General features: G+C 54.8%; 1 protein-coding gene across 3 annotated transcripts in view; it reads right to left on the reverse strand.

The window, feature by feature from the left end:
* The window catches only part of LOC146808613 (NACHT, LRR and PYD domains-containing protein 3-like), an 879,818-nt gene that overhangs the window by 488,605 nt on the left and 371,156 nt on the right, over positions 1 to 20,057 (reverse strand). For all 3 annotated transcript variants that reach the window (XM_085623637.1, XM_085623636.1, XM_085623638.1), the window contains 2 exons: positions 19,175 to 19,348; positions 8,010 to 8,186 (listed from right to left, as the gene is read on the reverse strand). In XM_085623637.1, coding sequence (XP_085479763.1) covers positions 8,010 to 8,186; positions 19,175 to 19,348 — 351 coding nt within the window. The remainder of the gene's footprint in view (positions 1 to 8,009; positions 8,187 to 19,174; positions 19,349 to 20,057) is intronic.

Genomic DNA, 20,057 nt, shown 5'->3' on the forward strand with positions numbered 1-20,057 from the left:
CTCTGGGAGCAGAGCTATCTCTCGTCCTACGTAGAACAGAGAGGTGCAAAGCTCTGAGAGCAGAGCTATCTCTCGGCCTATGTAGAACAGAGAGGTGCAGCGCTCAGACAGCAGATCTATCTCTCAGCTCCGTAGAACAGAGAGGTGCAGAGCTTTGAGAGCAGAGCTATCTCTTAGCCTAAGTAGAACAGAAAGGTGCGGAGCTCTGAGAGCAGAGCTATCACTCAGCTTACACAGAACAGAGAGGTGCAGTGCTCTGACAGCAGAGCTATCTCTCAGCCTCCGTTAAAGAGAGGTGCAGAGCTCTGAGAGCAGAGCTATCTCTAAGCCTAAGTAGAACAGAGAGGTGCAGCGCTCTGGGAGCTGAGCTATCTCTCAAACTATGTAGAGTAGAGAGCTGCAGAGCTCTGACAGCAGAGCTATCTCTCAGTCTACGTAAATGAGAGAGGTGCAGATCTCAGACAGCAGAGATATCTCTCAGCCTACGTAGAACAGAGTGGTGCGGAGCTCTGAGAGCAGAGCTATCTCTCAGCCTACGTAGAATAGAGAGGTGCGCAGCTGTGAGAGCAGAGGTATCTTTCAGCCTACGTAGAACAGAGAGGTGCAGAGCTCTGACAGCAGAGCTATCTCTCAGCTCTGTAGACAGAGAGGTGCGGAGCTCTGAAAGCAGAGCTATCTCTCGGCCTCCGTAGAACAGAGAGGTGCAGAGCTCTGAGAGCAGAGCTATCTCTTTGCCTACGTAGATCAGGGAGGTGCAGAACTCTGAGAGCAGAGCTATCTCTCAGCCTATGTAGAACAGAGTGGTGCAGAGCTCCGAGAGCAGAGCTATCTCTTAGCCTATGAGAGCAAAGCTATCTCTCAGCCTACGCAGAACAGAGGGATGCGGAGCTCTGAGAGCAGAGCTATCTGAGCCCACGTACAACAGAGGTGCAGAGCTCTGAGAGCAGAGCTATCTCTCGGCCTATAAAGAACAAAAGAACAGAGAGGTGCAGAGCTCTGAGAGCAGAGCTATCTCTCGGCCTCCCTAGAACAGATAGGTGCAGCGCTCTGGGAGCAGAGCTATCTCTCGGCCTACGCAGAACAGAGAGGTGCAGAGCTCTGGGAGCAGAGCTATCTCTCGGCCTACGTAGAACAGAGAGGTGCAGAGCTATCTCTCGGACTACGTAGAGTAGAGAGGGGCAGAGCTCTGACAGCAGAGCTATCTCTCAGCCTATATAGAAGAGACAGGTGCAGAGCTCTAAGAGCAGAGCTATCTCTCAGCCTACGTAGAACAGAGAGGAACAGCGCTCTGAGAGCAGAGCTATCTCTCAGACTACGTAGAGTAGAGAGGTGCAGAGCTCTGACAGCAGAGCTATCTCTCAGCCTATATAGAAGAGAGAGGTGCAGAGCTCTAAGAGCAGAGCTATCTCTCGGCCCACGTAGAACAGAGAAGTGCAGAGCTCTGACAGCAGAGCTATCTCTCAGCCTACGTAGAACAGATAGGTGCGGACCTCTGACAGCAGAGTTATTTCACAGCTCCATAGAACAGAGAGGTGCAGAGCACTGAGAGCAGAGCTATCTCTCGGCCCACGTAGAACAGAGAGTTGCGGAGCTCTGACAGCAGAGCTATCTCTCAGCCTACGTAGAACAGAGAGGTGCGGCCCTCTGACAGCAGAGCTATCTCTCAGCTCCGTAGAACAGAGAGGTGCAGAGCACTGAGAGCAGAGCTATCTCTCAGCCCACGTAGAACAGAGAGGTTCAGCGCTCTGAGAGCAGAGCTATCTCTCAGCCTACCTAGAACAGAGAGGTGCAACGCTCTGACAGCACAACTATCTCTCAGCTCCATAGGCAGAGAGGTGCGGAGCTCTGAAAGCAGAGCTATCTCTCAGCTGACGTAGAATAGAAAGGTGCAGAGCTCTGAGAGCAGAGCTATCTCTCGGCCTACGTAGAGCAGAGAGGTGCAGAACTCTGAGATCAGAGCTATGTCTCAGCCTATGTAGAACAGAGAGTTGCAGAGCTCCGAGAGCAGAGCTATCTCTTAGCCTATGAGAGCAAAGCTATCTCTCAGCCTACGCAGAACAGAGGGATGCGGAGCTCTGAGAGCAGAGCTATCTGAGCCCATGTAGAACAGAGAGGTGCAGAGCTCTGACAGCAGAGCTATCTCTCGGCCCAAGTACAACAATGAGATGCAGAGCTCTGAGAGCAGAGCTATCTCTCAGCCTACAAAGAACAGAGAGGTGCAGAGCTCTGGGAGCAGAGCTATCTCTCGGCCGACGTAGAACAGAGAGGTGCAGAGCTCTGGAAGCAGAGCTATCTGTCGGACTACGTAGAGTAGAGAGGTGCAGAGCTCTGACAGCAGAGCTATCTCTCAGCCTATATAGAAGAGACAGGTGCAGAGCTCAAAGAGCAGAGCTATCTCTCAGCCTACGTAGAACATAGAGGAACAGCGCTCTGAGAGCAGAGCTATCTCTCCGCCTATATAGAAGAGAGAGGTGCAGAGCTCTAAGAGCAGAGCTATCTCTCGGCCCACGTAGAACAGAGAGGTGCGGAGCTCTGACAGCAGAGCTATCTCTCAGCCTACGTAGAACAGAGAGGTGCGGACCTCTGACAGCAGAGCTATTTCTCAGCTCCGTAGAACAGAGAGCTGCAGAGCACTGAGAGCTGAGCTATCTCTCGGCCTAAGTAGAGCAGAGAGGTGCAGAACTCTGAGAGCAGAGCTATCTCTCAGCCTATGTAGAACAGAGAGGTGCGGAGCCTACGCAGAACAGAGGGATGCGCAGCTCTGAGAGCAGAGCTATCTGAGCCCATGTAGAACAGAGAGGTGAGGAGCTCTGACAGCAGAGCTATCTCTCTTCCTAGGTAGAACAGAGGTGCAGAGCTCTGACAGCAGAGCTATCTCTCAGCCTACATAGAACAGAGAGGTGCGGAGCTCTGACAGCAGAGCTATTTCTCAGCTCCGTAGAACAGAGAGCTGCAGAGCACTGAGAGCAGAGCTATCTCTCGGCCTAAGTAGAGCAGAGAGGTGCAGAACTCTGAGAGCAGAGCTATCTCTCAGCCTATGTAGAACAGAGAGGTGCGGAGCCTACGCAGAACAGAGGGATGCGGAGCTCTGAGAGCAGAGCTATCTGTTGTCGTACGCAGAAGAGAGAGGTGCGGAGCTCTGACATCAGAGCTATCTCTCAGCCTACGCAGAAGAGAGAGGTGCGGAGCCCTGACATCAGAGCTATCTCTCGTCCTACGTAGAACAGAGAGGTGCAGAGCTCTGAGACCAGAGCTATCTCTCAGCCACCGTAAAAGAAAGAGGTGCAGAGCTCAGACAGCAGAGCAATCTCTCAGACTACATAGAAGATAGAGGTGGGGAGCTCTGAAAGCAGAGCTATCTCTTGGCCCACGTACAACAGATAGGTGCAGCGCTCTGGGAGAAGAGCTATCTCTCGGCCTACGCAGAACAGAGACGTGCAGAGCTCTGAAAGCAGAGCTATCTCTCGGCCTACGTAGAACAGAGAGGTGCAGAGTTCTGGAAGCAGAGCTATCTCTCGGACTACGTAGAACAGAGAGGTGCAAAGCTCTGAGAGCAGAGCTGTCTCTCAGCCTCCGTGAAAGAGAGGTGCGGAGCTCTGAGAGCAGAGCTATCGCTAAGCCTAAGTAGAACAGAGAGGTGCAGCGCTCTGAGAGCAGAGCTATCTCTGAGACTATGTAGAGTAGAGAGCTGCAGAGCTCTGACAGCAGAGCTATCTCTCAGCCTACGTAGAAGACAGAGCTGCGGAGCTCTGAGAGCAGAGCTAACTCTCAGCCTACACAGAACAGAGAGGTGCAGAGCTCTGAGAGCAGAGCTATCTTTCGGACTACGTAGAACAGAGAGGTGCAGAGCTCTGACAGCAGAGCTATCTCTCAGCCTACGTAGAACAGAGAGGTGCGGAGCTCTGACAGCAGAGCTATTTCTCAGCTCCGTAGAACAGAGAGCTGCAGAGCACTGAGAGCAGAGCTATCTCTCGGCCTAAGTAGAGCAGAGAGGTGCAGAACTCTGAGAGCAGAGCTATCTCTCAGCCTATGTAGAACAGAGAGGTGCGGAGCCTACGCAGAACAGAGGGATGCGGAGCTCTGAGAGCAGAGCTATCTGTTGTCGTACGCAGAAGAGAGAGGTGCGGAGCTCTGACATCAGAGCTATCTCTCAGCCTACGCAGAAGAGAGAGGTGCGGAGCCCTGACATCAGAGCTATCTCTCGTCCTACGTAGAACAGAGAGGTGCAGAGCTCTGAGACCAGAGCTATCTCTCAGCCACCGTAAAAGAAAGAGGTGCAGAGCTCAGACAGCAGAGCAATCTCTCAGACTACATAGAAGATAGAGGTGGGGAGCTCTGAAAGCAGAGCTATCTCTCGGCCCACGTACAACAGATAGGTGCAGCGCTCTGGGAGAAGAGCTATCTCTCGGCCTACGCAGAACAGAGACGTGCAGAGCTCTGAAAGCAGAGCTATCTCTCGGCCTACGTAGAACAGAGAGGTGCAGAGTTCTGGAAGCAGAGCTATCTCTCGGACTACGTAGAACAGAGAGGTGCAAAGCTCTGAGAGCAGAGCTATCTCTTAGCCTCCGTGAAAGAGAGGTGCGGAGCTCTGAGAGCAGAGCTATCGCTAAGCCTAAGTAGAACAGAGAGGTGCAGCGCTCTAAGAGCAGAGCTATCTCTGAGACTATGTAGAGTAGAGAGCTGTAGAGCTCTGACAGCAGAGCTATCTCTCAGCCTACGTAGAAGACAGAGCTGCGGAGCTCTGAGAGCAGAGCTAACTCTCAGCCTACACAGAACAGAGAGGTGCAGAGCTCTGAGAGCAGAGCTATCTTTCGGACTACGTAGAACAGAGAGGTGCAGAGCTCTGAGAGCAGAGCTATCTCTCAGCCTTCTTAGAACAGAGAGGTGCGGATCTCTGAGAGCAGAGCTATCTCTCAGCTTACGTAGAACAGAGAGGTGCAGCGCTCTGAGAGTAGAGTAATCTCTCAGCCTACGTAGAAGAGACAGGTGCGGAGCTCTGACAGCAAAGCTATATCTCAGCCTGCGTAAAAGAGAGAGGTGCAGAGCTCTGACAGCAGAGCTATCTCTCAGCCTAGGTACAACAGAGAGGTGCAGAGATATGATATCAAAGCTATCTCTCAGCCTACGTAGAACAGAGAGGTGCAGAGCTCTGACAGCAGATCTATCGCTCAGCTCCGTAGACAGAGAGGTGCAGAGCTCTGAAAGCAGAGCTATCTCTCGGCCTACGTTTAACAGAGAGGAGCAGAGCTGTCTCTCAGTCTACAGAGAACAGAGAGGTACAGCGCTCTGAGAGCAGAGCTATCTCTCAGCCTACGTAGAGTAGAGAGGTGCAGAGCTCTGACAGCAGAGCTATCTCTCAACCGACATAGAAGAGAGAGGTGCAGAGCTCTAAGAGCAGAGCTATCTCTCGGCCCACGTAGAACAGAGAGGTGCGGAGCTCTGACAGCAGAGCTATCTCTCAGCCTAGGTAGAACAGAGAGGTGGGGGCCTCTGACAGCAGAGCTATCTCTCAGCTCCGAAGGAAAAGAGAGGTGCAGAGCACTGAGAGCAAAGCTATCTCTCTGCCCACGTAGAACAGAGAGGTTCTGCGCTCTGAGAGCAGAGCTATCTCTCAGCCTACCTAGAACAGAGAGGTGCAGCGCTCTGAGAGCAGAGCTATCTCTCAGCCTACGTAGAAGAGAGAGGTGCGAAGCTCTGAAAAGCTATCTCTCAGCCTACTAAGAAGAGAGAGGTTCGGAGCTCTGACAGCAAAGCTATATCTCAGCCTCCGTAAAAGAGAGAGGTGCAGAGCTCTGACAGCAGAGCTATCCCTAAACCTACGTAGAACAGAGAGGTGCAGAGCTCTGACAGCAGAGCTATCTCTCAGCTCCGTAGACAGAGGTGCGGAGCTCTGAAAGCAGAGCTAACTCTCAACTGACGTAGAATACAGAGGTGCAGAGCTGTGAGAGCAGAGCTATCTCTCGGCCTTCGTAGAACAGAGAAGTGCAGAGCTCTGAGAGCAGAGCTATCTCTCGGCCTACGTAGAACAGAGAGGTGCAGAACAGTGAGAGCTGAGCTATCTCTCCTATGTAGAACAGAGAGGTGCAGAGCTCTGACAGCAGAGCTATCTCTCAGCCTACGTAGAGTAGAGAGGTGCAGAGCTCTAACAGCAGAGCTATCTCTCAGCCTATATAGAAGAGACAGGTGCAGAGCTCTAAGAGCAGATCTATCTCTCAGCCTACGTAGAACAGAGAGGTGCAGAGCACTGAGAGCAGAGCTATCTCTCAGCCTACGTAGAATAGAGAGGTGCAGCGCTCTGACAGCACAACTATCTCTCAGCTCCGTAGGCAGAGAGGTGCGGAGCTCTGAAAGCAGAGCTATCTCTCAGCCGACGTAGAATAGAAAGGTGCAGAGCTCTAAGAGCAGAGCTATCTCTCGGTCTACGTAGAGCAGAGAGGTGCAGAACTCTGAGAGCAGAGCTATCTCTCAGCCTATGTAGAACAGAGAGGTGCAGGGCTCCGAGAGCAGAGCTATCTCTCAGCCTATGAGAGCAAAGCTATCTCTCAGCCTATGTAGAAGAGAGGGATGCGGAGCTCTGAGAGCAGAGGTATCTGAGCCCATGTAGAACAGAGAGGTGAGGAGCTCTGACGGCAGAGCCATCTCTCATCCTACATAGAATAGAGAGGTGCAGCCTGCTCCAACCTTCATTTAACAGTTGCCCCTCTCTGCAGCCTGCTCTACCTTACATCTTACAGCTGCCTTCTTTGTAGCCTGCTCTACCTTTCATCTTACACTTGCCCCTCTCCGAAGCCTACTCTACCTTTCATCTTACAGCTGCCCCTCTCTGCAGCCTGCTCTGCCTTTCATCTTACAGCTGCCCCACTGTGCAGCCCGCTCTACCTATCATCTTACAGCGGCCCCTCTCTGCAGCCTGCGCTACTTTTCATCTTACAGCTGGCCCACTGTGCAGCCTGCTCTGCCTTTCATCTTACTGCTGCCTTCTCTGTAGCCTGCTCTACCTTTCATCTCACAGCTGCCTTCTTTGTAGCTTGCTCTACCTTTCATCTTACAGTTGCCCCTCTCTGCAGCCTGCGCTACCTTTCATCTTACAGCTGCCGCACTGTGTAGCCTGCTCTACCTTTCATCTTACAGCTGCCCCACTGTGCAGCCCACTCCACCTTTCATCTTACAGTTACCCCTCTCTGCAGCCCGCTCTACCTTTCATTTTACAGCTGCTGCTCTCCGCAGTCTGCTCTACCTTTCATCTTACAGCTGCCCCTTCCTGCAGTTCACTCTACCTTTCATCTTACAGCTGCCCCAGTGTACAGCCCACTCTACCTTTCATCTTACGTTTGCCCCTCTCTGCAGCCCGCTCTACCTCTCATTTTACAGCTGCCTCTCTCCGCAGCCTGCTCCAGCTTTCATCTTACAGCTGGCCCTCTCTGCAGCCTGCTCTGCCTTTCATCTTACAGCTGCCCTTCTCTGCAGCCTGCTCTACCTTTCATTTTACAACTGCCTTCTTTGCAGCCCGCTCTACCTTTCATATTACAGTTGCCCCTCTCTGCAGCCTGCTCTGCCTTTCATCTTACAGCTCCCTCCTGCAGAATGTGAAGAGGGCCTCGGAGCCCCCCATGTCTCACTGACATTCCTTGGCCTCGTATCCAGCAGCCGGTCTGGTAACAGCAGGGAGACTGGTGGGGGAGGCGCTCTCACTGGAAGGGACAGACCTGTCCTCTGGTTAAGACCTATTCCATTTGAGCCCAAATACCTGAGAAACAGGCTTTAAAAAGTGCCCCTCTGCACCATGACAGGGGTTTCTTTCATGACCATGGATTGGGGCTTGGGTACCCCCACTTCACAAACCTGACTTAATTCACAAATGTTATTAATGGGTGCCTTTCTCACGACATTAACAGAAAAGAGGCAATCATGTAAACATTTCAAGGTATTTTTAAAATATATGTGTGAGCCCCACCTACGATGTATATTTTAGAAATCAATGACGTGATACGACCTGCACAGTTCTGTACCTCAGTGTCTGTAGTTTGCAACCGGGATGTTTTAGGCCTTCACACAACTTCTTCACTCCAGTGTCTCGCAGCTCATTGTCGTTCAGGTTGAGCTCTGTGAGGGATGTGTTTGTTTCCAGGACAGAGGCGAGGTCTTCGCAGCATGAATCTGAATCGGTGAGGGAGCAGTGAACGAGCCTGCAGGGCAAATAATTCCAATCATTCCTATTTTTTATGAGGGCCCGGGTCTAGTCCTGATACATTAAACTCCAAGCATGATATGACGCAGCCTGTTCTACCTTTCATCTTACAGTTGCCCCTCTCTGCAGCCCGCTCTACCTTTCATCTAAGCACAATGTGAACGTCAGCAGCTCTACTGTCTAAGCACACAATGAACCTCAGCAGCTCTGCTGTTTAAGCACACCGTGAACCTCAGCAGCTCTGTTGTCTAAGCACACCGAGAGCCTCCGCAGCTCTGCTGTCTAAGCACACCGTGAACCTCAGCAGGTCTGCTGTCTAAGCACACCATGAATCTCAGCAGCTCTGCAGTCTAAGCACACTGTGAACCTCAGCACCTCTGCAGTCTAAGCACACAGTGAATCTCAGCTGCTCTGCTGTCTAAGCACACAATGAACCTCAGCAGCTCTGCTGTTTAAGCACACCGTGAACCTCAGCAGCTCTGTTGTCTAAGCACACCGAGAGCCTCCGCAGCTCTGCTGTCTAAGCACACAGTGAACCTCCGTAGTTCTGCTGTCTAAGCACACCGTGAACCTCAGCAGCTCGGCTGTCTATGCAAACCGTGAACCTCAGCAGCTCTTCTGTCTAAGCACACCGTGAACCTCAGCAGCTCTGCTGTCCAAGCACACCATGAACCTCAGCAGCTCTGCTGTCTAAGCACACCATGAACCTCAGCAGCCCTACTATGTAGGCACACCATGAACCTCAGCAGCTCTGATCTCTAAGCATACCCTGAATAACAGCAGCTCTGCTGTCTTAGCACACTATGAACCTCAGCAGCTCTGCTGTCTAAGGACACAGTGAACCTCATCAGCTCTGCAGTCTAAGCACACAATGAACCACAGCAGCATTGCAGTAAGCACACCCTGAACCTCAGCAGCTCTGCTATCTAAGCACACCATGAACCTCAGCAGCTCTGTTGTCTAAGCACAACATGAACCTCAGCAGCTCTGCTGTCTAAGGCAGCACACCATGAACCTCAGCAGCTCTGATCTCTAAGCATACCCTGAATCTCAGCAGCTCTGCTGTCTTAGCACACTATGAACCTCAGCAGCTCTGCTGTCTAAGCACACCATGAACCTCAGCAGCTCTGCTGTCTAAGCACACCAAGGACCTCAGCAGCTCTGCTGTCTAAGCACACCGTGAACCTCAGCAGCCCTACTATGTAAGCACACCATGAACCTCAGCAGCTCTGATCTCTGAGCATACCCTGAATAACAGCAGCTCTGCTGTCTTAGCACACTATGAACCTCAGCAGCTCTGCTGTCTAAGCACACAGTGAACCTCATCAGCTCTGCAGTCTAAGCACACCATGAACCTCAGCAGCATTGCAGTAAGCACACCCTGAACCTCAGCAGCTCTGCTATCTAAGCACACCATGAACCTCAGCAGCTCTGTTGTCTAAGCACAACATGAACCTCAGAAGCTCTGCTGTCTAAGCACACCATGAACCTCAGCAGCTCTGATCTCTAAGCATACCCTGAATCTCAGCAGCTCTGCTGTCTTAGCACACTATGAACCTCAGCAGCTCTGCTGTCTAAGCACACCAAGTACCTCAGCAGCTCTGCTGTCTAAGCACACCATGAACCTCAGCAGTGCTGCTGTCCAAGCACACCATTAACCTCAGCAGCTCTGCTATCTAAGCACACCAAGAACCTCAGCACCGCTGCTGTCTAAGCACACCATGAACCTCAGCAGTGCTGCTGTCTAAGCACACTGTGAACCTCGACAGCGCTGCTGTCTAAGCACACCATGAACCTCAGCAGCTCTACTATGTAAGCACACCCTGAATCTCAGCAGCGCTGCTGTCTAAGTACACTGTGAACCACTTTCTGCAGCCGGCTCCCCCTTTTATCTCACAGATGATCCTCTCCGCAGCCAGCTCTACCTTTCATGTTACAGTTGCCCCACTCTGAAGACAGCTCTACCTTTTATTTTACAGCTGCCTCTCTGTGCAGCCTGAGCCTGCTCTACCCTTCATTCATCTTACAGCTGCCCCTCTCCACAGCCTGCTCTTCCTTTCATCTTACAACTGCCCCTCTGTGCAGTCTGCTCGAACTTTCATATTACATCTGCCCCTCTCTACAGCCTGCGCTACCTTTCATCTTACAGTTGCCCCTCTCTGCAGCCTGCTCTACCCTTCATTTTACAACTGCCGCTCTCTGCAGCCTGCTCTGTCTTTCATCTTACAGCTGACTTCTCTGTAGCCTGCTCTATCTTTCATTTTACAGCTGCCTTCTCTGCAGCCTGCTCTACCTTTCATATTACATCTGCCGCTCTCTACAGCCAGCTCTGCCTTTCATCTTACCGCTGCCCTTTTCTGCAGACTGCTCTACCTTTCATCTTACAGTTGCCCCACTGTGCAGCCTGCTCCAACCTTCATTTTACAGCTGCCCCTCTCTGCATCCTGCTCTTCCTTTCAACTTACAGCTGCCTCACTGTGCCGCCTGCTCTAACTTTCATCTTACAGTTGCCCCTCTCTGCAGCCTGCGCTATCTTTCATCTTACAGCTGCCCCACTGTGCAGCCTGCTCTGTCTTTCATCTTACAGCTGCCTTCTCTGTAGCCTGCTCTACCTTTCATCTTACAGCTGCCTTCTTTGTAGCCTGCTGTACCTTTCATCTTACAGTTGCCCCTCTATGCAGCCTGCTCTACCTTTCATCTTACAGTTCCCCCTCTCTGCAGCCTGCGCTATCTTTCATCTTATAGCTGCCCAACTGTGCAGCCTGCTCTGCCTTTTATCTAACAGCTGCTTTCTCTGCAGCCTGCTCTACCTTTCATCTTACAGTTGCCTTCTCTATAGCCTGCTGTTAGAAAAGGTAGATGGACCGGGAGGGTCGGCCGGGGACAGGAGGAGAGGTCTCCGGGGAGAGCCGTCTCCAGCGATCGTACAGACAAGTAACTTCCCCCCCCCCCACAGACAGATATCACACACGGATAAGGTTCAGTGTTCTTTATAAGCACTTCTTAAGGTACGGTTGAATGGTACAAGGAGGTCTGGACTCAGGGGTCCCCTCGATTCAAGTCTCTCAAAGCAGGGTAAGGGGTAGCGGGACAGTCTGTCTACCAGTCAGGTAGTTCGGATGAGATGATGACTAGCTCACAATCCTCGAGCTTGGTGGCTTAGTTGGTACGGGCCGCGGCAGCGCCAGCAGGTCCCGGTTGAGATGGTCGGTACGCGGTCCGCGGCAGCGCCAGCAGGTCCCGGAAAGATGGTCGATATACGGTCCGCGGCAGCGCCAGCAGGTCCCGGTGAGGATGGTCGTTACAACGGGCCGCGGCAGCGCCAGCAGGTCCCGACGAGGATGGAGGTTGCAGAAGGCCGCGGCAGCGCCAGCAGGCAGGACGATGGTTCACAAGAGCGGGCTACGGCAGCACCAGTAGTCCGTCAAGGCTGAGTTCTCTCGGTGTCTCTCGACTCCAGGATACAACTGCCTTCCTGCTCCGGAGTTGCCCCAGTTATAGGGCAGGCGCCCTTTGATGTCCGGACCCTCGCACTTGGAGGTCGGAGGGCCCGGGATGAAGGTGTCCAGACACCCAGCAGGGGGTGGAGCCAGCGCCTGGGGGAGCTGGAGGCGATCGGCACCTGGCGGGGGGAAGAGCTCTTGACACTTCGTTCTCCCATTGACCTGCCAAGTGGTCCGCTCACCTCCTGGGTGGAGGGTGGTGCCGGGATGTCGGGGCCGGCCAGGCCCGGGGTTAGGGTCGGGCCGAGGCCACGCGGCCTCGTGGTGCAGGGCCCAAGATGGCGGTTTGAACCGTCCGGGGGAGCCGGTGGGGCTGGGCCCCGTGATGAGTAGAGGTCCGAGGGTAGAAGATCCGTCGGGAGACGGGGTACAGGTGCTTTTCGTGGGTTATGCCTGGTGGGCCGGAGCTCGGGCCCTGTCGTGCGGGGAGGGACCAAGCCCTTCGTGTGGCCTGTCCAACATGCGTCCCCCCCAGCTGAAGGCGGAGAGAGTCACCCATCTCCTTGGGGACTCTCTTCGTCGAGGCGGAAAAAGCGGGACAGGCCATCCGCGTTGGCGTGGTCTTGGCCTGGTCGGTGCTCCACAGTGAAGTCCATTCCCTGCAGGGAAATGGACCAGCGCAAGAGTTTTGGGTTCTCCCCCCGCATCTGCATCAGCCACTGCAGGGGTCGATGGTCGGTTTGTACCCGGAAGTGGGTACCGAAGAGATAGGGCCGGAGCTTTTTGAGGGCCCACACCACTGCGAAGGCCTCCCTCTCGATGGTGCTCCAGCGCTGTTCTCGGGCCAGGAGACGTCGACTGATGAAGGCCACCGGCTGGTCATGACCCTCGGGGTTTAACTGAGAAAGGACGGCCCCGATGCCGTGGTCGGAGGCGTCGGTCTGTACCACGAATTCCTGACTGTAATCGGGGGCCCGGAGCACAGGGGCGGTGCACAGGGCGGCCTTCAGCTTCTCGAAGGTCGCTTGACAATCGGGGGTCCAGTTAATCCGCTTCGGCTGGTTCTTGGACGTGAGACCCGTGAGGGGCCCCACGATGCTGCCGTAGTCTCTCACGAACCGCCGGTAGTAGCCGGTGAGCCCCAAGAAGGCTCGGACCTCGGTCTGGGTGACGGGGGGCTGCCAGGACTGGATGGCAGCAATCTTAAGTTGTAGCGGGGCCACCAGCCCGCTTCCCACTTGGTGCCCAAGGTAGGTCACAGACCCTTGGCCAATTTGGCACTTGCCGGCCTTAATTGTGAGACCGGCCCGCTGGAGGGCCTGTAGGACCTCTTGGAGGTGACGGAGGTGGTCGGGCCAGTGGCGGCTGTATACAGCGATATCGTCCAGGTAGGCAGCACTGAACTCTTCGAGCCCCGCCAAGACCTGGTTCACGAGGCGTTGAAACGTGGCGGGGGCATTCTTCATGCCGAAGGGCATGACCTTGAATTGGTAGTGGCCATCGGGGGTAGAGAAGGCTGACCGTTCCTGAGCCCTGGTTGTGAGGCCGATCTGCCAGTAGCCCGCTGTTAGGTCGAAGATACTGAGGTAGCGGGCGGCCCCCAGCCGGTCGATCAGCTCGTCTGCTCGGGGAATCGGATGAGCGTCGGTCCGGGTGACAGCGTTCAAGCCCCGGTAGTCGACGCAGAATCTCAGTTCAGGTGCGGTACCGGGGGCAGCGGCTTTGGGAACCAATACAACCGGACTGGCCCAAGGACTGTCCGAGGGCTCGATGACCCCGATTGTGAGCATCTTGGCCACTTCCTCCTGTATGCAGGCCCGTACCCGATCTGGTACGCGGTAGGCCCGGTGTCGGACAGGGGGACTGTCCCCGGTGTCCACGTCGTGCAAACACCAAGGGGTGACCCCGGGGTTGAGGGAGAACAGGGTAGCGAACTGCAGCAGGAGGTTCCGGCAGCCCTGGCGTTGCTCCGAAGTGAGGGCGTCAGAGAGCCGGACCCCGTCCACGGAGCCGTCATTCTCCTGAGTTTTCAGAAGATCCGGGAGGGGTTCGGAGTCTTCCTCTGCCCCACTGTCCGTAGCCATCAGGAGGCTGAGTTCTGAGCGCACAAAGTGAGGTTTGAGTCGGTTGGTGTGGAGGACCCGGAGGGGGTTCCGGGAGGTCCCCAGGTCGATGAGGTAAGTGACGGGGCTTTTGCGCTCGACCACTTTGAAGGGCCCCGTCCACTTATCTTGCAAGGCACATGGTTCGGTGGGGGACATCACCCACACTTGTTGTCCAGGCTCGAACTCAACGGAGGAGGCATTGTGATCATACCACCTCTTCATGTCCTCCTGGCTGGCCTCGAGGTTCGCCTTGGCCATCTGTTTGAAGCGCCGGGTCTGATTGCGTAGGGCCAGGATGTATTTGAAGACGTCTGGAGGGGTCTTTAGGGGGGCCATCTCCCAACGTTCTTTTACTAGGCTGAGGGGCCCTCGCACAGGGTGCCCGTACAGGAGTTCGAAAGGGCTAAACCCGAGGGACTTCTGGGGAACTTCTCGGTAAGCGAAGAAGAGGCACGGGAGTAGTACATCCCACTGGCGACGGAGGGGCTCTTCCAATCCCCCAATCATCCCCTTGAGAGTGCGGTTAAACCGCTCCACTAGTCCGTTCCCTTGGGGGTGATAGGGGGTCGTGAATCTGTAGGTGACCCCGCATTGTTGCCAGAGGGACTTCATGTATTTGGATATAAAGTTCGTGCCTCGGTCGCTGACGACTTCTCGGGGGAAGCCTACCCGGGAGAAGATCCCCATTAGGGCCCGGCCAACCACCGGAGCTGTCACGGTCCGTAGGGGCACCGCCTCGGGGTATCGGGTGGCATGGTCCACCAGTACTAAGATGAACCTGTGTCCTTGTGCCGTGCGGGGGTCCAGAGGCCCCACAATGTCTATCCCCACCCTCTCGAACGGGGTGGTGACCACAGGGAAGGGTTGCAGAGGGGCTTTCAGCTTCCGACCACTCTTCCCGCTGGCTTGGCATGTGGGGCAAGATCGGCAGTGGTTCAGGACGTCGTTCCTCATTTTCGGCCAGAAAAAGTGGGTCACTAGGCGGCTGTACGTTTTGTCCTGGCCCAGGTGTCCAGCCAGGGGGACATCGTGTGCCAGGTTGAGCAGAAAGTCTCTGAAGCGGAGAGGTACCACCAGTACTCGACCGGCCCCCAGCTCGGCGATTCTTTGCTCGCTGTATAGCAGGTCGTTATCCCAGTAGACCCAGTGAGTTCCGGTGGAGTCCCCTGCGTTCTGGGCGCTGGCTTGTTGGCGGAGTCCCTCGAGGGAGGGACAGGTCTTTTGTTCCTGGCGGAACTGTTCTTGGGTGGGCCCCCCTTCTTGACGCCACTGGGCCAGGTCAGGAAGGTCCTGGGATTGCGCGTCCCCTTCGGTCGTCGGGTCTGGGAGGCTGGCCTTGTCGTTGTCTTCTACTGGGGCGACCGGGGGCGGAGGTGCCGGCCATTCCGGTTCTTCTGATCGAGGGACGGCACGGGCGGCCATGGACCGGGTGGTTATGCAGGCCCAGTCCGGGAGGCCCAGCATCCCCAGGTGCTCCCTTCTCTCAACTGTGGCCCACGGGGAACTCTCGAGGTCATTCCCCAGGAGGCAGTCCACGGGGGCATCGTCCCGGACCGTCACCTTCAACAGGCCGGAGACCCCTCCCCATTCGAATGGGACGCAGGCCATTTGACACATACTTTCAGAGTTGTCTGCCGAGCGGACGGGGCAGAGAATGTTCGGCAGGATCTGCTCGGGCTTCACCAGGTGACAGCGGACGGCCGTCACACTGGCGCCTGTGTCACGCAAGGCCTCGGCTCGCTGTCCATTAATGGTCACCCACTGACCGTATTTCCTGGTGTTAGCGGGTAGGGGAGCCCGCGGGACCATGTCTCTTCCCCCTAAGCACGCCAGGACCATGGCGGCCGGCTCCCACTCTTGCTGGGCCGGCTCATACTCTTCTGGTTCCTCCGATGATCGCTCCTCCCCCAGGGCGGCGGCAGCTACCTGGCGGGGCTTGGGTGCTTGGTTCTGCGGGCAGCTCGGGTCATTGGCGTAGTGGCCGACTCGCTGGCATCGGTGGCACGTGACGTTGGCTCGGGCCCCAGGACGCCACGGGGGGTTGCCCCGGCCGGCCGGAGGCGGGGTGCTGGTCACGGGTGTTGTTGGCAAGGCGTCTCTCCCTCGCCCCTGGCCCCCTCCTCCTCCCCGAGGACGGTGCTGGCCTGGGTTGCTTCTGTTCTGTTCGTGTGGCCCCCTCCGGCCCACTCGGGTGCTTTCCCATCGGTCAGCTTCGGCGGCGAGCTGCCGGGGGTCAGTCAGCTTACTGTCGAGGAGGTGCTGCCTGAGCTCGACGAAACAGTTGTTCGACAGGTGCTCCCATACCATAAGGTTAAAGAGTTGTTCGTAAGTGGTGACATGGCTCCCCTTTATCCAACCCTCGAAGGCACGGCTGAAATAGTTCACGTATTCTACCCAAGTTGTACCTGGGATCCGGGTGCAATCTCTGAACCTCTGGCGGTACATCTCGGGTGTGAGGCCGTAGCGGGTGAGGAGGGCAGCCTTCATGTGGTCGTAGGACGACATTTGGTGATCTGGGAGCTGCAGTAGGGCATCGCGACCCTCGTTGATAAACCTCCCCCAAAGTCCAGCTCCCCAATCACTCCGGTCGATCCGGTGGGAGGTCATGGCGATCTCGTAGGCTTTAAACCACTGTTGTATGTCGTCTTCTCGGACATACTCGCGGACAACATCCTTGGGGATGTGGACTTTTTTCTCGATTGGCCCTGGGGTGTGTGGTCGCTCAGGCACCCCCCGTTCTTTATTTTGTTTCCGAAGTTCTATCTCCGCTAGTTGGCGCTCGTGCTCGAGCGTTATTTTTTTCTCCTCCAGCTCTCTCTGTCTCTGCTTCTCTTCTCGTTCATCTCGGAGCCGCATATGCTCGAGGTTGAGTTTCTGTTCAGCTAACTTGAGTTCCCCATCCATCTTGAGTCGTGCCATTTCCAACTCGTGCAATCTGGTTCTTTCTCTTTCTCGGATCTCCTCCTGCGAGAGGCCCGTTCCCCGCTCCTCGGGAGCCGTGGCGTTCCCCTCTGGTGTGATGCTGCTTTGGTCGGAGGGTCCGGCGACCCCAGTTTCTGTCCACGACTCTAGGGCGTGCTTTAGATCATCCTTGGTACTCAGGCCGGTGGTAGCAATGCCAAGTTCTATGCAGAATTGTCTCAGTTCGCGGTGGTTGTATTCTTCTAATTTATCCATTTGGAAATTCTCGGTGGAGCTGCTATCTTTGGCTGACATCGTGTTTTTGTCGTGGGGTGAGCTACTCTCTGTACGATTACGCGTTGATTCGGATCGCGCCGCTGGCCACCAATGTTAGAAAAGGTAGATGGACCGGGAGGGTCGGCCGGGGACAGGAGGAGAGGTCTCCGGGGAGAGCCGTCTCCAGCGATCGTACAGACAAGTAACTTCCCCCCCCCCACAGACAGATACCACACACGGATAAGGTTCAGTGTTCTTTATAAGCACTTCTTAAGGTACGGTTGAATGGTACAAGGAGGTCTGGACTCAGGGGTCCCCTCGATTCAAGTCTCTCAAAGCAGGGTAAGGGGTAGCGGGACAGTCTGTCTACCAGTCAGGTAGTTCGGATGAGATGATGACTAGCTCACAATCCTCGAGCTTGGTGGCTTAGTTGGTACGGGCCGCGGCAGCGCCAGCAGGTCCCGGTTGAGATGGTCGGTACACGGTCCGCGGCAGCGCCAGCAGGTCCCGGAAAGATGGTCGATATACGGTCCGCGGCAGCGCCAGCAGGTCCCGGTGAGGATGGTCGTTACAACGGGCCGCGGCAGCGCCAGCAGGTCCCGACGAGGATGGAGGTTGCAGAAGGCCGCGGCAGCGCCAGCAGGCAGGACGATGGTTCACAAGAGCGGGCTACGGCAGCGCCAGTAGTCCGTCAAGGCTGAGTTCTCTCGGTGTCTCTCGACTCCAGGATACAACTGCCTTCCTGCTCCGGAGTTGCCCCAGTTATAGGGCAGGCGCCCTTTGATGTCCGGACCCTCGCACTTGGAGGTCGGAGGGCCCGGGATGAAGGTGTCCAGACACCCAGCAGGGGGTGGAGCCAGCGCCTGGGGGAGCTGGAGGCGATCGGCACCTGGCGGGGGGAAGAGCTCTTGACACTTCGTTCTCCCATTGACCTGCCAAGTGGTCCGCTCACCTCCTGGGTGGAGGGTGGTGCCGGGATGTCGGGCCGGCCAGGCCCGGGGTTAGGGTCGGGCCGAGGCCACGCGGCCTCGTGGTGCAGGGCCCAAGATGGCGGCTTGAACCGGCCGGGGGAGCCGGTGGGGCTGGGCCCCGTGATGAGTAGAGGTCCGAGGGTAGAAGATCCGTCGGGAGACGGGGTACAGGTGCTTTTCGTGGGTTATGCCTGGTGGGCCGGAGCTCGGGCCCTGTCGTGCGGGGAGGGACCAAGCCCTTCGTGTGGCCTGTCCAACACCTGCTCTACCTTTCAACTTACAGTTGCCCCTCTCTGCAGCCTGCTCTACCTGTCATCTTACAGTTGACCCTCTCTGCAGCCCGCTCTACCTTTCATCTTACAGCTGCCCCATTGTACAGCCCACTCTATCTTTTATCTTACATTTGCCCCTCTGCAGCCCGCTCTACCTTTCATTTTACAGCTGCTGCTCTCCGCAGCCTGCTCTACCTTTCATCTTACAGCTGCCCCTCTCTACAGTCTGCTCCTCCTTTCATTTTACAGCTGCCCCTCTCTGTATCCTGCTCTAGCTTTCATCTTACAGCTGTCCCTCTCTGCAGCCATCTCTACCTTTCATCTTACAGCTGCCCTTCTCTGCAGCCTGCTCTACCTTTCATCTTACAGCTGCCTTCTTTGTAGCCTGCTCTACCGTTCATCTTACAGTTGCCCCTCTCTGCAGCCTGCTCTGCCTTTCATCTTACAGCTCCTTCCTGCAGAATGTGAAGAGGGCCTCGGAGCCCCCCATGTCTCACTGACATTCCTTGGCCTCGTATCCAGCAGCCAGTCTAGTAACAGCAGGGAGACTGGTGGGGGAGGCGCTCTCACTGGAAGGGACAGACCTGTCCTCTGGTTAAGACCTATTCCATTTGAGCCCAAAAACCTGAGAAACAGGCTTTAAAAAGTGCCCCTCTGCACCATGACAGGGGTTTCTTTCATGACCATGGATTTGGGCTTGGGTACCCCCACTTCACAAACCTGACTTAATTCACAAATGTTATTAACCCTTTCGATGCTAGTGACGGAGTGGTTCCGTCATGCGCGAGCGTATGACGGAACCACTCCGTCACGGCCCCGCCCGCTCAATAGAACCCTCAGCACAGCGCGGTAATCCGCGCCGCGCTGAAGAGGTTAATGGGTGCCTTTAGCTCAACATTAACAGAAAAGAGGCAATCATGTAAACATTTCAAGGCATTTTTAAAATAGATGTGCGAGCCCCACCTACAATGTATATTATAGAAATCAATGACGTGATAAGAACTGCTCAGCTCTGTACCTCAGTGTCTGTAGTTTGCAGTTTGGATGTTTTAGGCCTTCACACAACTTCTTCACTCCAGAGTCTCTCAGATCATTATTGTAGTTCAGGTCGAGCTCTGTGAGAGATGTGTTTGTTTCCAGGACAGAGGAGAGGTCTTTGCAGCATGAACTGGTGAGGGAGCAGTGACCCAACCTGCAGGACAGAAGAGACATGGAGAGGAGTAAAGCAGAGCCCAGACAGGGGCGTCACAGCTTCAGTTTTATCTTCATTTCCTTCCCGTCCTTGACTTACTCCCCTCTAGTGACACATCCGACCTTATACATCCGACCACGCCCTGGTTATATAGGAGTCTCCTGGGGGTAGTTCTCAGACTGGCAGAGGCGGGGCTAAATGTACATAAATAGATAAATATGTTGTTTATGCTGGAAACACTCTGCTGTGGTGTAAATGGTAAAGTCACAAATTCAGCACTTGTTGCGGTGACCTGACTATTAATACACTGCTTGTTTTGTAGCATAGACAGGCTTCTGATAAGAAATCTTCACCCATTGGTCTGTTAAAACCTCGTTCACACTTTGCTTCCGCCCCCCACAGACTTCAGCAGGGAAACTCAAAGGCCTGTGCACATTGTTCACATCCGCCTAAAAGTAGTTCCTTGATCTTAAGTGACACACCGGATTTAAAATGTTTTATTTATTTTTATATTAATTTTAAAGAATGTTTTTTTTTTTTCCTGGGCCATGGCTGATGATTTATTTTAAAGTTAAAAAGTGTTTAAATGACATTTCAGCTGGTTTTTCTTGGAGTGCTTGGTTAGATGGTGATGTAATCTTGTCTCATTCACCAATAATAATAAAATTAATGACATAAATTAAATGGTTATGTGAGGTTACAGCGCATG

Source organism: Triturus cristatus, chromosome 8 (genome assembly GCF_964204655.1).
Source record: "Triturus cristatus chromosome 8, aTriCri1.1, whole genome shotgun sequence".
NCBI lineage: Eukaryota > Metazoa > Chordata > Amphibia > Caudata > Salamandridae > Triturus > Triturus cristatus.